The sequence below is a fragment of the Cydia amplana genome, chromosome 8, assembly GCF_948474715.1.
Source record: "Cydia amplana chromosome 8, ilCydAmpl1.1, whole genome shotgun sequence".
In the NCBI taxonomy this organism is placed as follows: domain Eukaryota; kingdom Metazoa; phylum Arthropoda; class Insecta; order Lepidoptera; family Tortricidae; genus Cydia; species Cydia amplana.
In genome coordinates this window covers 19,823,144-19,840,602 of record NC_086076.1, presented here as the reverse complement: position 1 = coordinate 19,840,602, position 17,459 = coordinate 19,823,144, and the positions used below count along the sequence as shown (strand labels likewise).

The window sequence follows — 17,459 nt, the reverse complement described above, 5'->3', positions numbered from 1 at the left end:
TTCTACGACCAAGCACTTACTTTGAAATAAAATTGTAAATTTTTTCATGCCATCAAGTGGACTTCTATAGCTAAGGTATAGTCCGTCAACCAAATCTTGTCAGTAGCAATGTAAAGCAAACTAAAGTAGGGCAACACTCAAAGAGCAGTATTGCGCTAAGAAAAGCAGCAATGTACATCGAACCAACAGTTTTTTTTTCCGCTGAGCGCGCCCTGCGTACGTCAATTCAAATTGTCACTCGCGGTTTATTGAAAAAAATTGAAACATGGACGGACAATTTAAAAGCGATGTTAAAACAATGTTAATCAAAATGATGAACAAATTTGAAGATATCAGTGCTTATATTCTCTTTGTTCCCTATCTATGTCTTCTAAGTTTACTAAAATAAAATCATATCAAAATGCAGATAATTAGATAGTGCATATATTTGTTATTTACAATATAATATGCCACTTGTTAATGTAAATTAGTGTACTGTTCTGGATGAATATGACATACCTGTGTAATTTTTTTTATTGGTATATATTGTACAATATACATATTAAAAATAAAACAACTGATATTTGGGTGTTTATTTAATTTAAAGGTAAATAAGATAAGGGTCACTTTTCGACTTGGTTGCGTTGTACACGTACATAAACCGCCATAGGTAAGTATTGTCTGAAAAGATACTACCTACTACGAACGCCTTATATTGGGCAAGATTTAATCCTGCAACAAACATGTATGGATTAGGTAGATATTAAAATGAAAGAACGGCGATATAATCAAGGCTCTTAATACTGTTTAAAAGGTTTACCTTTGTAAATAGTCACAACTGATTGCTGAAAATATTAGACATGTGGGCCTATGGACGGTTTCCAGGACACAATTTATGGTCTTGTTGGATAGATTTAGGCATACGTTTTAATTTTATTTATGCCTTTTATATTATTAAAACCCTAAAACAAAAAAACTGAACATAATCTTAAAAGTTCGAAAGAGTTCTTCCAATACTTGTCATAACCTCAATTTTTAGTAATGTTTACCATCAACGAGCATGATTGTACATTGTAGGCCCCTTAGCTTTGCTTATTCTTATTTAATGTATTGGTATTTAATGGTGACAGCAGAAATATCTCTTGAAACAGAAACGATTCAGAATGAAAACCAAATGAAAACAAATAAGGTGACGGCTGTCATTCACGATCCACATTCCACAGATAAAACACAGATGACACGCGTTTTGGAATTATTTGAACACAGTGTTGCTAACCCGCGATTTTTCAAATTTGCCGCCTTTTACTACTGACAAGATTTGGTTGACGGACTTTATCTACCTATTTTTAGTGACTTCTTGGGCTATCACTGATATTTCTTCAGGCGTAGACACTAAGTTTTCGTCTTCATCTATTTAAACTTGAAATACACACTGTTTTTTCAACACAAAACAACCACAATGTTTAACCACATTCAAGAATTAGCAAAAAATGGAGGGTACGGGCGGGAAAAGAACGAATGAATGAATGAAATAAAAAAAAACATTTCTACGGTTCACTTATTTCTCAGAGATGACATTTAAAATAAGGTCGGCAACAACGTATATCATACAATATTTTTTAAGCGGTCACTACACGAAATATCGAAAAAGTGCCAAAAAGATACTGCGCGTATGCACAAATGCTTTTTTGGGGAACAGACTAGAGACTCGTCTCGACAACTATAAGGTAGGGTTTTAAAGGTGTGCGCCCGACTCTTTAAATGACAAATAAAAGAACGGGAGTAGAAAAATAAATGTAACAGAACTCACTGGCGAGAAGGGAGTTCTTCTTCTTCAAGCTCTTGGACTTGGAGGTGGGGAAGATGCCGCGGGTGGGCGCGTCGCTCGCGGCGGGCGCCTCGGGCCGCGGGCCGGGCGCCTCGGGCCGCGGGCCGCGCGGCGCGGGGCCCGGCGGCGGGGGCTCCGCCGGGGGCACTCGCAGCTCGTGCCGCGTCAGGTGCCGGAGCGGGACGGATATCTAAAGCGGGATTCGCATTATCAAATTAGTGTCGGGCGCGTCGAGATCGGTTCACTCGAATACATCGAAACTATAATATAACCGTCCGGCTCACCTGCGACGCGTCGATCCCGTGCGGCCGGGGCGGGCCGGCCGGGCGGGGCTCGGGCGGCACGGGGCGCAGCGCGGGGTAGGGCGGCGGCGCGGGGCGGGGCCGCGCGGGGGAGGGGGCGGGCCGCAGGGGAGGGGGCGGCGCCCGCCCCGGCGACTCCTGGATGTTGCGGACGGCCTCGCTCACGGACGGCGAGCGCTCCTCCTGAACGACGATCATTAGGTATACAGGGTGGATTTTCTTTTTGGGTCAGTGAGGGCAGCTACCAGATCCCGTGCTGCTACGAGAAAACGGTCTAAGAAGACCTTCCCTCGATTTCAAATTAATGAAGATTGGCTTTTACAGATTTTGGAAAAAACATACAGGGTGCGAGAAAAAGGTCATTTTTGACAAACTTTTTTTTTGATGCCAATCGATCCCATTCCTATTAAGGATCAAAAGCTTGTATGGAACCAAAAAAAAATTTCCGGCTAGAAAAGCCACAAATCGAGGAAAACTTTTCCCATACAATTTGTATGAAAAATTGAAAATGAAAACTTTTATTTTTCACATGCTGTTTTTGTATGCCAATCGATTCCATTCCTATCCAGTATCAATAGTTGCCTAGGGGTCAACTTACGGTAATGTACTAAAAAGCCACAAATTAAAGAAAACTTTTTCCATACATTTACTATGGAGAAAACGTGAAATTTAATTCACATTTTTCTATCTGGCCAATCAGTCCTGTTACATTTAAGGACCATAATATTGTATGAAGACATTGCTGTAGGACTGATGGGCGACGTTTTCTCCATAGTAAATGTATGGAAAAAGTTTTCTTTAATTTGTGGCTTTTTAGTACATTACCGTAAGTTGACCCCAAAGAAACTATTGATACTGGATAGGAATGGAATCGATTGGCATACAAAAATAGCATGTGAAAAATAAAAGTTTTCATTTTCATACAAATTGTATGGGAAAAGTTTTCCTCGATTTGTGGCTTTTCTAGCCGGAAATTTTTTTTTGGTTCCATACAAGCTTTTGATCCTTAATAGGAATGGGATCGATTGGCATCAAAAAAAAAAGTTTGTCAAAATGACCTTTTTCTCGCACCCTGTATGTTTTTTCCAAAATCTGTAAAAGCCAATCTTCATTAATTTGAAATCGAGGGAAGGTCTTCTTAGACCGTTTTCTCGTAGCAGCACGGGATCTGGTAGCTGCCCTCACTGACCCAAAAAGAAAATCCACCCTGTATAGATAGATCATAGATCTCCTACTATGTAGACATCTGCGGAGTTAAGACTCCGCAGATGTCTACATAGTAGGAGATCTACACCACAGTCCGACATTCGCCACACGCGTTCTTTGGCCTCGACGTTGACATCGGCACTCAATCGTTACTAGGTCCGGCTCGGCGTTGCCGAAGACGAGCTCGCTGCGCTCGTCCGTGAGCTTCTCTTCTGCAAGATATCGGTATAAGCGTATAATTATCTATTTAAAGTACCTGTGGGCTCTTAACCGACAGTACGACCTTGGACCTCGAAGCTGAAATTAACAGCCTCAACCGCTTCCGAGCCCGCCTCGGCCTCCCCGAACGCAAACTCGTTTCTCTCACCCGTCAGCCTCCTTTCCTGCAAGATATCTGTAGATGTACTGTAGGTACCTGTGGACTCTTAGCCGACAGTCGCCGCACGCGCCCTTGGGCCTCGACGTTGACATTGACAGCCTCAACCGCTTCCGAGCCCGCCTCGGCCTCCCCGAACGCAAACTCGTTTCTCTCACCCGTCAGCCTCCTTTTCTGCAAGATATCTGTAGATCTACTGTAGGTACCTGTGGACTTGTGGCGGCCTGCTCGGCTCGCCACTCTACACGCGCCTAAGTCCGCGCGCCTGCGCGATGCGCCACCGGCCGTCGCTTGGCAACGGACAAGATCTGCCTAAGACGAAATCCCATATTTCTAATAATTCGTTGATTTGTTGTATATACCTAAATTGATGTAAATAACACTGTAAATATAATTGTAAATACTTTCGGCGACTTCTTTTGTACATAGCATTTTCCCCTACATACCTACTAACCACAGACTCTTAGCCGACAGTCGCCGCACGCGCCCTTGGGCCTCGACGCTGACATTGACAGCCTCAACCGCTTCCGAGCCCGCCTCGGCCTCCCCGAACGCAAACTCGTTTCTCTCACCCGTCAGCCTCCTTTCCTGCAAGATATCTGTAGATCTACTGTAGGTACCTGTGGACTCTTAGCCGACAGTCGCCGCACGCGACCTTGGGCCTCGACGCTGACATTGACAGCCTCAACCGTTTCGGGACCAGGCTCGGCCTCGCCGAACGCGAACTCGTTCCTCTCGTCCGTGAGCCGCCTCTTCTGCAGGATGGCCTCTCCGATCTGCGAGCTGGACTTCTTGAAGTCGAGGATCTGGTCGGCCTTCTCGGCGGAGTGCACGAACACTGTCGGCGAGTCGGCAGGCGTCGTCGGGGATTCGGGGATCACCTGGTTAATATGGACAGTATCAGGATAGGGAATTGGCTGAAGACCTTAACCTACGATGAGACAGAGACTTTACTACATTGAACTTGACTGAAATATCACACAAACAGACAAGCACACACGCACGCGCACACACCCACACACCCCCACCCACCCACCCACCCACACACACACACACACACACACACACACACATATAGAGAGGGATACATATACATTTCTTTTTTGGATTCTTGTACCTATCATAAGTCTAGATTAAATGTAAGTAGTAGCTATAAGCTAGAATTTTAGCCAGTAAATTAGAGTTAATTAGCTTAGCATATGTTATATTAATTATAATAGTTATGTCACCTAAAGGAAGAGCGGCGCCACCCAACACAGGCATTTTTGCTTACCGGGTGGCTCCATCACTGTACATTATAAACAAAGTGTGTCTTATGTAATAAAGAATTTTTGAATTTTGAATTTTTTTGAATATGATCAAGAGTGACGTTATCAGATTATAAGATAGATAAAACATTTAGCGTTTTTTTTTTGTAATTCGACATTTAGAGACTTTGTACATCTCTATGAAATACTTTAGTTTGATTTTATATTTGCGGCTTAGTTGTATTTTATAATTGTTGATGTGTTTTTTTTTGGTGTATGTAAATTCCATGTTGACGTGTAAAAGTGCCCTTGTGGCCTATTTGCTGAATAAATGTTGATGTTTGATGTTTGATTTATCTGGGGGCACGGCAGTGCCCCCGCCAAGTCGAGCGCGAAGCAAACACTGCCGTACCATCCTTTACTGGAACCATTTCGCCGCATTTTCAGGCCCCTATTTGAGAACCTTTGGATAAGACCAGAACGCAGAAATTTTCGTCATCCAGTAAGCTATAATCACATACTTAAAATTCAAAATTTCAAGTCTGTAGGTCATTTAGTTCCGAAGTTAAGCGAAAGCAAAGTTTCGCATTTATGACACTCATTCATTCACTCACTCATGATCATCAGAATAGAATTAGTACTTCCCATAAACTCAGAGAGCTGAAATTTGATACAGAGTTAGGGTTTAATGGCCACATAAAGGGTAAACCTAAAAATATTGCAATATCAGTCACGTTTTAAAGATCTGAGAACTGCATAAGTAAGTTTGTAATCCCATATAAATATATGATATTACAAAGTTACTGTTGCAGTTCCTACAAATAGTAGGTAAAGTAAAGGTACACTACGATGTACGATGTGAGTACTGAGTATGAATGAAGATATGTTTAGTTATGATATGTGTATATATGTATACATACATCAAACTACACATCATACTATGGTATGGGTATGAGTACCCGAAAAGGAGGACTGCCTACAAAAAGAGATGAGATCCCATCAAAAACATTACATGTAAAAAGGTGCAAGTCTCGCAACGCTTTTACTACAAAAAAGTTTTGAGATGTAATGTGAAACCAAGTCGGTTATTTTAATCAGTGCCAGGGGGTGTTAAAACCGTATCAATAAGATATCTTTAATTTGTAATACCACAGATTATATAATAGTTCTTACGAACAGATACTTATCTCTCAAAGAAAACGCAAATACCTACTAAATAAAACCAAAAGTACTTGTATTGAGAATGTCTACCTACTTTTCCTATCTATCGGAAGAGCAAAAACGGTATTTTTTATTAGTTTTGTTGTTTCTGCATTCATCCACACTACAAGTAGTGTGAGAGTTCCATAGGCCTGGTAATACATATAATGACTTGGCAATCGCACATAATGCTTTACTCGTACCGTACTCGTAAATATGTGTAATGCTCAAACTGCAATTAGCGCTAGCGTTATGTTCAATTAGAATTATTTTTAATGGGTGACGATGATCCTTTTGTTATTATGCAGCCGTGCGATGGCCAAGTCATTATACGTATTACAAATTAAAGATATCTTATTGATACGGTTTTAACACCCCATGGCACTGATTAAAATAACCGACTTGGTTTCACATTACATCTCAAAACTTTTTTGTAGTAAAAGCGTTGCGAGACTTGCACCTTTTTACATGTAATGTTTTTGATGGGATAAATAAATATCTAAATCATTTCTTTTGTAACCTGACAACGCAATGATCCACGCTTCTTACCTATGATTTATTAACTGTGGGAGACGATCGAAAAACCCAGAGCGGAATGGAACAGACGTTTGGTTGGAATCTGGCGCCATACTCGTACTCTACCTGCTGCGTCAGCGGGGCCCGGGCGGCTCGGCGTGGAAGTCGTATGCGGGCGTGCAGTGGCTCCTGTCGAGCTTGCCGGACCGTGCACGTCAGCCGCCGCTCCGCCGGACACATACCTGCTGCGTCAGCGGGCCGGGCGGCTCGGCGTGGAAGTCGTATGCGGGCGTGCAGTGGCTCCTGTCGAGCTTGCCGGACCGTGCACGTCAGCCGCCGCTCCGCCGGACACATACCTGCTGCGTCAGCGGGCCGGGCGGCTCGGCGTGGAAGTCGTATGCGGGCGTGCAGTGGCTCCTGTCGAGCTTGCCGGACCGTGCACGTCAGCCGCCGCTCCGCCGGACACATACCTGCTGCGTCAGCGGGCCGGGCGGCTCGGCGTGGAAGTCGTATGCGGGCGTGGAGTGGCTCCTGTCGAGCTTGCCGGACCGTGCACGTCAGCCGCCGCTCCGCCGGACACATACCTGCTGCGTCAGCGGGCCGGGCGGCTCGGCGTGGAAGTCGTATGCGGGCGTGGAGTGGCTCCTGTCGAGCTTGCCGGACCGTGCACGTCAGCCGCCGCTCCGCCGGACACATACCTGCTGCGTCAGCGGGCCGGGCGGCTCGGCGTGGAAGTCGTATGCGGGCGTGGAGTGGCTCCTGTCGAGCTTGCCGGACCGTGCACGTCAGCCGCCGCTCCGCCGGACACATACCTGCTGCGTCAGCGGGCCGGGCGGCTCGGCGTGGAAGTCGTATGCGGGCGTGGAGTGGCTCCTGTCGAGCTTGCCGGACCGTGCACGTCAGCCGCCGCTCCGCCGGACACATACCTGCTGCGTCAGCGGGCCGGGCGGCTCGGCGTGGAAGTCGTATGCGGGCGTGGAGTGGCTCCTGTCGAGCTTGCCGGACCGTGCACGTCAGCCGCCGCTCCGCCGGACACATACCTGCTGCGTCAGCGGGCCGGGCGGCTCGGCGTGGAAGTCGTATGCGGGCGTGGAGTGGCTCCTGTCGAGCTTGCCGGACCGTGCACGTCAGCCGCCGCTCCGCCGGACACATACCTGCTGCGTCAGCGGGCCGGGCGGCTCGGCGTGGAAGTCGTATGCGGGCGTGGAGTGGCTCCTGTCGAGCTTGCCGGACCGTGCACGTCAGCCGCCGCTCCGCCGGACACATACCTGCTGCGTCAGCGGGCCGGGCGGCTCGGCGTGGAAGTCGTATGCGGGCGTGGAGTGGCTCCTGTCGAGCTTGCCGGACCGTGCACGTCAGCCGCCGCTCCGCCGGACACATACCTGCTGCGTCAGCGGGCCGGGCGGCTCGGCGTGGAAGTCGTATGCGGGCGTGGAGTGGCTCCTGTCGAGCTTGCCGGACCGTGCACGTCAGCCGCCGCTCCGCCGGACACATACCTGCTGCGTCAGCGGGCCGGGCGGCTCGGCGTGGAAGTCGTATGCGGGCGTGGAGTGGCTCCTGTCGAGCTTGCCGGACCGTGCACGTCAGCCGCCGCTCCGCCGGACACATACCTGCTGCGTCAGCGGGCCGGGCGGCTCGGCGTGGAAGTCGTATGCGGGCGTGGAGTGGCTCCTGTCGAGCTTGCCGGACCGTGCACGTCAGCCGCCGCTCCGCCGGACACATACCTGCTGCGTCAGCGGGCCGGGCGGCTCGGCGTGGAAGTCGTATGCGGGCGTGGAGTGGCTCCTGTCGAGCTTGCCGGACCGTGCACGTCAGCCGCCGCTCCGTCGGACACATACCTGCTGCGTCAGCGGGCCGGGCGGCTCGGCGTGGAAGAGGTATGCGGGCGTGGAGTGGCTCCTGTCGAGCTTGCCGGACCGTGCACGTCAGCCGCCGCTCCGCCGGACACATACCTGCTGCGTCAGCGGGCCGGGCGGCTCGGCGTGGAAGTCGTATGCGGGCGTGGAGTGGCTCCTGTCGAGCTTGCCGGACCGTGCACGTCAGCCGCCGCTCCGCCGGACACATACCTGCTGCGTCAGCGGGCCGGGCGGCTCGGCGTGGAAGTCGTATGCGGGCGTGGAGTGGCTCCTGTCGAGCTTGCCGGACCGTGCACGTCAGCCGCCGCTCCGCCGGACACATACCTGCTGCGTCAGCGGGCCGGGCGGCTCGGCGTGGAAGTCGTATGCGGGCGTGGAGTGGCTCCTGTCGAGCTTGCCGGACCGTGCACGTCAGCCGCCGCTCCGCCGGACACATACCTGCTGCGTCAGCGGGCCGGGCGGCTCGGCGTGGAAGTCGTATGCGGGCGTGGAGTGGCTCTTGTCGAGCTTGCCGCGCGGGCGCTCGTCGCGCCGGGGCGGGGGCCGCGGCGGCGGCTCCGGCGGGGCTCCGGCCGGACCCGTCGGCGGCCGCGGCGACAGCTCCAACCCCGTGCTGCACGACACCGCCTGCCCGAGGGAAAGGACACGGCGTTAGATTCTAAGACACGTTCTCTCCTCCCGCGGTGTCGGAAACGAATAGAACGCGTCGGGTCGCTCGCCTTGTCGCGGCGGTAGTGCAGGTCGACGCGCGCCTGCTGCAGGGAGCACCACAGCTGCTCGAGGCCGCGGCGGTGGCGCCGGGCGGCGGGGCTGCCGCCGCTCACGGAGTGGCGCCGCGCCGTCGGCGCGCGCGGCGGCGGCGGGTACATCCTGCCGGGGCCGAGACACATAGCTGTAGTTCGACTTTACAAAAACGTTGAAACCTACGTTTCCCGGACGGGGCCCGGGTGTCGATCTGTTTAATAGCGTACCTGCGGTCCAGCGGGAGCGTGGGGGACGCGGGCTCCTCGTCGGAGGAGTCCCCGGGCGCCGGCGCGGGCGCGGGCGGCGCCAGCGTCAGCCCGGGCTCCGGCTCCAGGCGGCCGCCGCACAGCTTCCTGCACACACACACACCGCGGGTTACACACCGCCGCGGGCACGGGGGCGTCTCCCCCCACCCCCGCGCGCACCTGTCCCTGCGCGTCTGCACGCACACTCTCGCGCCGCGCCTGCGCAGCCGCAGCGGCAGCTCGCCGCCGCCCCTCGCCCGCTCCGCGCACGCGCGCTCCACGGCGGGCCCGCTCCAGCCCACCACGCACTGCCCGCCGACCTGCCGATACGAATACTTAATTATACTCTCGCGATCCCACAATATGAAGCGATAGGGCGGATTCTCACGCTCGTAGGACGAAAATATTGTAAAAATCGAACCTTGAAAACGCGTACGCGAAGTACGAGACTCGAGCGCCCTTCTTAACTGAAACCGCGGGCCGGAATAAAGAATCACCTGCACGATCTCGTCGCCCTCGTGGACGGCCCCCGAGGCGTGCGCCGGGGAGCCGAAGCGGATGTTGGCCAGCTGCAGGTGCCCGCTCAGAGAGGGCAGCACGGAGAAGCCGAGCGGCTTGCCGGCCTGGCGCAGCGACACCGTCTCCAGCGTCGCCGGCGCCAGCACGAACGAGTCCGACACGTGCTGGACAGATAACGACGACTTGACCCTTTGTACGCCACGCCTACCGTGCGCGGCGTGTCATAGTGAATCTTGTCGGGATGCGTGAAGGTCGATATTGGGTCGCAATTGCGCGCGTATTAGTTGACGTTTTTGAAGGTCAAAGGGATAAGATCGACCGATGGTCGGTTAGGAGTGCTGCCGTTAGTGCTATCGTCCATACCACTGTTCGGTGCCATTGTTAGTAAACTGCTCCGCGAACCGGTCCCGCCGCGCGCAGGTGGGCACTCGGGGCAGGCCCGCAGCGGAGCCCTACAGTACCTGCAGGATGGTGTCGGCGGAGGCGGCGGCGGCGGCGGCGGCGGAGGCGACGGTCCGCGCGGGCTGCTCCGCGAAGCGGTCGCGCTGCGCGCAGGTGGCCGCCTCCAGGCAGAGCCCCAGCAGGTGCGCCGCGCGGTCCCGGAGCACGCCGCCCGACATCGGGAAGCGGGCCAGCCAGCATACCAGCGCCTGCAAATATCAATTAAACTTAGTTTTTGATCAAAGCTACAAACGTCACGCACCTCATGCCTTTTGACAAAAAAGGCAACAATGTACGTATTGTATGCTTCAGAAATAGGATATTTTTTATAATATACATCAGGGCTCTCCAAACGAGAACTTCTTTTGCGCCACCTGCTGCACGCACTCGCGTGAGGTCTCATATTGCTGGCTACGGGCATGATGGTGAGACACTCGTACCTTGACAGCCGCCACTGCGCGGGCTACGTCCATAAGCGCCTGTGTCTCGAGCCGCTCGCAGCCGCCGGCCAGGGCCCGGGCGAGCCCGGTGGCCGCCACGGACACTCGCAGCGCCATCTGCTGCACGCACTCGCGTGAGGTCTCATATTGCTGGCTACGGGCATGATGGTGAGACACTCGTACCTTGACAGCCGCCACTGCGCGGGCTACGTCCATAAGCGCCTGTGTCTCGAGCCGCTCGCAGCCGCCGGCCAGGGCCCGGGCGAGCCCGGTGGCCGCCACGGACACTCGCAGCGCCATCTGCTGCACGCACTCGCGTGAGGTCTCATATTGCTGGCTACGGGCATGATGGTGAGACACTCGTACCTTGACAGCCGCCACTGCGCGGGCTACGTCCATAAGCGCCTGTGTCTCGAGCCGCTCGCAGCCGCCGGCCAGGGCCCGGGCGAGCCCGGTGGCCGCCACGGACACTCGCAGCGCCATCTGCTGCACGCACTCGCGTGAGGTCTCATATTGCTGGCTACGGGCATGATGGTGAGACACTCGTACCTTGACAGCCGCCACTGCGCGGGCTACGTCCATAAGCGCCTGTGTCTCGAGCCGCTCGCAGCCGCCGGCCAGGGCCCGGGCGAGCCCGGTGGCCGCCACGGACACTCGCAGCGCCATCTGCTGCACGCACTCGCGTGAGGTCTCATATTGCTGGCTACGGGCATGATGGTGAGACACTCGTACCTTGACAGCCGCCACTGCGCGGGCTACGTCCATAAGCGCCTGTGTCTCGAGCCGCTCGCAGCCGCCGGCCAGGGCCCGGGCGAGCCCGGTGGCCGCCACGGACACTCGCAGCGCCATCTGCTGCACGCACTCGCGTGAGGTCTCATATTGCTGGCTACGGGCATGATGGTGAGACACTCGTACCTTGACAGCCGCCACTGCGCGGGCTACGTCCATAAGCGCCTGTGTCTCGAGCCGCTCGCAGCCGCCGGCCAGGGCCCGGGCGAGCCCGGTGGCCGCCACGGACACTCGCAGCGCCATCTGCTGCACGCACTCGCGTGAGGTCTCATATTGCTGGCTACGGGCATGATGGTGAGACACTCGTACCTTGACAGCCGCCACTGCGCGGGCTACGTCCATAAGCGCCTGTGTCTCGAGCCGCTCGCAGCCGCCGGCCAGGGCCCGGGCGAGCCCGGTGGCCGCCACGGACACTCGCAGCGCCATCTGCTGCACGCACTCGCGTGAGGTCTCATATTGCTGGCTACGGGCATGATGGTGAGACACTCGTACCTTGACAGCCGCCACTGCGCGGGCTACGTCCATAAGCGCCTGTGTCTCGAGCCGCTCGCAGCCGCCGGCCAGGGCCCGGGCGAGCCCGGTGGCCGCCACGGACACTCGCAGCGCCATCTGCTGCACGCACTCGCGTGAGGTCTCATATTGCTGGCTACGGGCATGATGGTGAGACACTCGTACCTTGACAGCCGCCACTGCGCGGGCTACGTCCATAAGCGCCTGTGTCTCGAGCCGCTCGCAGCCGCCGGCCAGGGCCCGGGCGAGCCCGGTGGCCGCCACGGACACTCGCAGCGCCATCTGCTGCACGCACTCGCGTGAGGTCTCATATTGCTGGCTACGGGCATGATGGTGAGACACTCGTACCTTGACAGCCGCCACTGCGCGGGCTACGTCCATAAGCGCCTGTGTCTCGAGCCGCTCGCAGCCGCCGGCCAGGGCCCGGGCGAGCCCGGTGGCCGCCACGGACACTCGCAGCGCCATCTGCTGCACGCACTCGCGTGAGGTCTCATATTGCTGTCGACGAACATGACAATCAGACACGAAAGCTATAAGGGACTACCCCTTCTCTAGTATAACTATAATGTACCTAATACAGTGTGCATGTAAAATAATCAATAAAGGTGTATGTTGAATAGCTAATGAGACAATCTGTAAGTCATTATCACCTTTTGATACATTTAAGAAATCTCAGCTCAATCAATAGGCCTAGTGGGTAGAGTGACCCTGCCTATGAAGCCAATGGTCCTGGGTTTGAATACTGGGAAGGGCATTTATTTGTGTGATGAGCACAGATATTTGTTCCTGGGTCATGGATGTTTTGTAAGAATTAAAGTACATATTTGTATATTAATATCGTTGTCTGAGAACCCACAACACAAACCTTCTTGAGCTTACTGTGGGACTTAGTCAATTTGTGTAAGAATGTCCTTATATAATATATTATATTTATTTTATTTATCAAGCAATATGGCTCATAAGTCTTAAAGCTGTGAAATATATGTAATAATATTGATTTATGACAGGCTATTCCAGCATTGCCTAATCACAAAATTGGTGTCATATTTGCTGAAATGATTGAAAATGTTTTCTAAAACTCCCTGAAAACCCTAAAAAATCAATCTAAAAATATCGATGACAAGGTAGGTTTCTTAAGATTTATTGAATGATTATTAGGAAACCTTTAATTAGGCTTGCCAACATGAGTCATTGTGTATAAATGTAAGCATTACTCATCTGAGTTACAGATAAGGTAACAATAGCACATCCTCCATTCCATATATACTCACTTTAACATGAGATTACTCAACTAGTCATACTTGTTACAGAACAACAATGACTATCTCAAACTCACTTGCTCAAAACAAAACTTCTGACATTGGGCAGGCCCAGAAACAATCTCATTGTTATTTTTAGTTTTCCGTGCCAAAAAGGTACAAAAGGAACCATTATGGTGCGACTCTGTTTTCATGGACCATTAGTAACCTAGTTACCACAGAAATCCTGTATTAAATACAATAGCAAGTAAGGAAATAAATAGTGTAATTGTGCTCATAAAATATATCTTATTATTACTGCTACTCCTTATTATACCTACATACCTATATAGTTAGTCAAAGGACTGCCTCATTTCAAACATAGACAGAGAGAATCATACTATCTTTGTCTTGCACTAGTACTAGCACCCAAAAGAAAAGTATAAGTATAGTTTTCCTGGTTCTTACTGACTGACAAAATGGTTTGACCAACTATAGTTGAAATATGTAATAATAATATTTAAAAAAACCGGCCAAGTGCGAGTTGGACTCGTGCACGGAGGGTTCCGCACCATCAACAAAAAACAAGCAAAAAAACGGTCACCCATCCAAGTACTGACTCCGCCCGACGTTGCTTAACTTCGGTCAAAAAACACGTTTGTTGTATGGGAGCCCCACTTAAATCTTTATTTTATTCTGTTTTTAGTATTTGTTGTTATAGCGGCAACAGAAATACATCATCTGTGAAAATTTCAACTGTCTAGCTATCACGGTTCGTGAGATACAGCCTGGTGACAGACGGACGGACGGACGGACGGACAGCGGAGTCTTAGTAATAGGGTCCCGTTTTTACCCTTCGGGTACGGAACCCTAAAAAACAGGCAAGAAAGTAATTAAATAGTACAATTTTGCCAAAAGTATCTAATTGTTACCATCATTCCTTACAAAGTTTATTTTAGTAGTGAGCAGACAATGAACTCACAAAGTTGCGGAGATGCTCAACAGCCTCCAGCAGCAGCTCCTGGTGGCCGATGGTGGGCATGCCGAGGTGCTCCAGGTCGTCGCAGCGCAGCATCAGCAGCTTGGCGCCGTCCAGCCCGCGCGCGCGCAGCCCTGCAGCGTACCCGCCCACTGGCGCACCCAGACCTTACACACAGAAAGGAGTTTTTCCTTAAATTGATTTTTATATGTAGTACTGACATGGGACTTAATTATGTGCACTTTCTTTAGATAAGCCAAGTAGAGTAAACAAAAGTAAGTGTATGCAATGAAGTCCCGTTTCAGTTTATATTATGAGTTTTCATTCTTCTTATTATTGTTTTCAAGTTTCTTGTTTCATACATGGGATGCCCAATAGGCAGTAATGTAGAAAACCCTGGCTTGATGTACGAAGATAAAATAAGTTCCTTAATTTACTATTATCAAACAAAAATCAAGCCAAAATAAGTTCTGTCTTTGGCAAGCAAGCAAGGCGAAGTTGAGACTCCTCACAACTCACAACTGGTATTTATTTGATTTTTAAGGTTAACTAGTTATTATCTTACGACTGACAAATACCGACAATGTATTAATGGAAATAATATTTCACCCAATACTAAAAAACTGAAAGCAAGCATTACACTACCCTAAATCTACATTTGTATACAGTATCCAGCCTTCTCATGCAACTTTCATAGTACATAATATTTCCTTGGTGAAAGGACGACGTTATCTACACTCAAACTGTTCTTGCGCACCACACGGTCCACACGGCACTTTCGACACATGTACTGCTGTAGCTACGACGACTTCTACTAACTACAGTCCGGATTTTAAATGGTCAGCTGCAGGTAACCAGCTCCCGGCAAGTTAAAGCGGTGCCAAAGGCCTAGGCGTCGCAGGGGCCGCCGTGAGTCACGCTCTCGGCCGCCGGAGCCCGCCCGCGCGCATACCTTTCAGCCATCCTTCCACTTGAGCCGGGGACCACTCAGCAACGTTCAGGCAATCCATTGTAAAACTCCCGGAGCATTTTCTTGCAAAACACGGATGTTTATTGTGGAAAATTAATTGGAAGTTATGTCAACTTTTGACAGCTGCGCCATGTCAAGTCAATGTCAGATTGTCAGTTTGTTGGCTGTCACGCTACGACGCTTTCGGTCCGAATTACACTGCAAATTTCAATTTATCTCTGTAGATTTTTAATTTTCGAGCGACAAGTACAGTTTATTCTATTATATAACCAAAAAATATTAAATTTAGATGAAATTTAGTATGCATTATGCATTAGTGCATAACCGTTACTATGCTTTGCTTTATTTATTTACTGTTTTGCTAACGCCATCTATCGGCGAACACACGCATTGTATTGTAGGTACGTTGTCAATTTATTTCGATAGATGGCCTTGCTGATCCAGAAACCAGTCAAGAATTATGCAAGATTTAGTCCCTGGTGTACTTAGACTTAATTATACGGGAAATGATGATGATGGAATTTCCTTTTGTAGAGTTGCTCCTTTTGACTTACAGATTGATTTAGGAAGGGGAGCCAATCGAATTTTTGATGCAAATTTTTGACTTCAGGGGGGGGGGGGGGTGCCCCCCGAAATTTGTAAAAAATAAGGTTTTTCTAGTTGGTCAAGTTTGGTATCATTTTCGTGTAACTTAAGGATACATAATTCATTTCTGATATTTACTTTATACGAGGGGCGTTCAAAATATTCTCGGTATTGATATCTTACGACCTCTTCTAAAATTTCTTTCGTTACTGGCCGCTAAAGTTTATTCATTGACATTAAAAAAAAGTATAATTCGAACCGAGATGGTCTTTTGTTTTTCTGCAATTGCTGAACAAACATGAACATCATGTGCGAATTGACAATGTTAACTAAATTAGAACATCGATGCGTGATAAAATTCTTGACAAAACAGGGTAAAAATCAAAAAACCATAAAAGAGGAAATGGATTGTGTTTACCGTGAGTCTGCTCCTTCTTTATCTACCATTCAAAAGTGGTCAAGCGAGTTTAAACGCGGAAGGGAGAGTATTGAAGATGACCCTAGACCTGGCCGGCCTGTAGTAGCTACTTCACAAGAAAATATTGATAAAGTGGAAAAACTTATATTGGAAGATGGTCGAGTGAAGGTAAAATCTATAGCACAAGTAACCAATCTCTCTATTGGTACCGTACATGATATTATACATGACCATCTTAATATGTCAAAAGTAAGTGCAAGATGGGTTCCGCGAATGCTGACTCGGCTTCAAAAAGACATGCGTGTAGCTTGTTGTTCCGATTTTATTGACCTGTGCGGTGAAAATCCTGATGAGGTGCTGCAAATAATAGTTACTGGAGATGAAACCTGGGTTCATCATTATGACCCAGAGAGTAAACAAGAGTCCATGCAGTGGCACATTAAGGGTTCAGCTCATCCCAAGAAGTTCAAGGTCATTCCCTTCAGCTGGCAAGGTCATGGCCACGATATTTTGGGATTGTGAAGGAGTATTACTAATCGATTATAAAGAAAAAGGTGTAAATATCACAGGACAGTACTACGCTAACATTCTACGTCAATTAAAGGATGTAATTAAAGAAAAGAGGCGAGGAAAGTTAACCAAAGGTATTCTGCTTCTGCATGACAACGCCCCCGTCCATACTGCTCATATTGCCAAGGCAGCTATTGTTGAATGTGGGTTTAAAACTGTTACTCACCCACCGTATAGTCCGGACTTAGCCCTCAGCGACTTCTTTTTGCTCCCCAATCTTAAAAAGGATCTGCGTGGAAATAAATTTTCTGACGATGAAGCATTGAAGGCGGCAGTGGAGGAGCATTTTTACACGAAAGATAAAAAATATTTTTACGAGGGATTAAAAAAAATAATTGATCGATCTTTTAAGTGTATGAACATGAAAACAAACAAGTACGAAAAGTTTGATATTTTTATTTTTCAATATACTCCCCGTATATTGAAAAATAAAAATATCAAACTTTTCGTACTTGTTTGTTTTCATTCTCATACCGAGAATATTTTGAATACCCCTCGTAC

The 17,459-nt window shown here is 50.0% G+C and overlaps 1 protein-coding gene across 1 annotated transcript in view; it reads right to left on the bottom strand.

The window, feature by feature from the left end:
- LOC134650519 (uncharacterized) overlaps nucleotides 1–15,504 on the bottom strand; it is a 38,917-nt gene extending 23,413 nt beyond the window's left edge. Inside the window, exons 1-11 of the mRNA XM_063505476.1 lie at nucleotides 15,368–15,504; nucleotides 14,419–14,582; nucleotides 12,547–12,696; nucleotides 10,480–10,668; nucleotides 9,997–10,182; nucleotides 9,482–9,819; nucleotides 9,230–9,380; nucleotides 8,949–9,137; nucleotides 4,312–4,572; nucleotides 2,092–2,292; nucleotides 1,790–1,997 (exon numbers count right to left, since the gene is read on the bottom strand). Of these exons, the coding sequence (XP_063361546.1) occupies nucleotides 1,790–1,997; nucleotides 2,092–2,292; nucleotides 4,312–4,572; nucleotides 8,949–9,137; nucleotides 9,230–9,380; nucleotides 9,482–9,819; nucleotides 9,997–10,182; nucleotides 10,480–10,668; nucleotides 12,547–12,696; nucleotides 14,419–14,582; nucleotides 15,368–15,425 (2,095 nt within the window). The 5' untranslated portion in view covers nucleotides 15,426–15,504. The remainder of the gene's footprint in view (nucleotides 1–1,789; nucleotides 1,998–2,091; nucleotides 2,293–4,311; nucleotides 4,573–8,948; nucleotides 9,138–9,229; nucleotides 9,381–9,481; nucleotides 9,820–9,996; nucleotides 10,183–10,479; nucleotides 10,669–12,546; nucleotides 12,697–14,418; nucleotides 14,583–15,367) is intronic.
- Nucleotides 15,505–17,459: the final 1,955 nt, after the last annotated feature.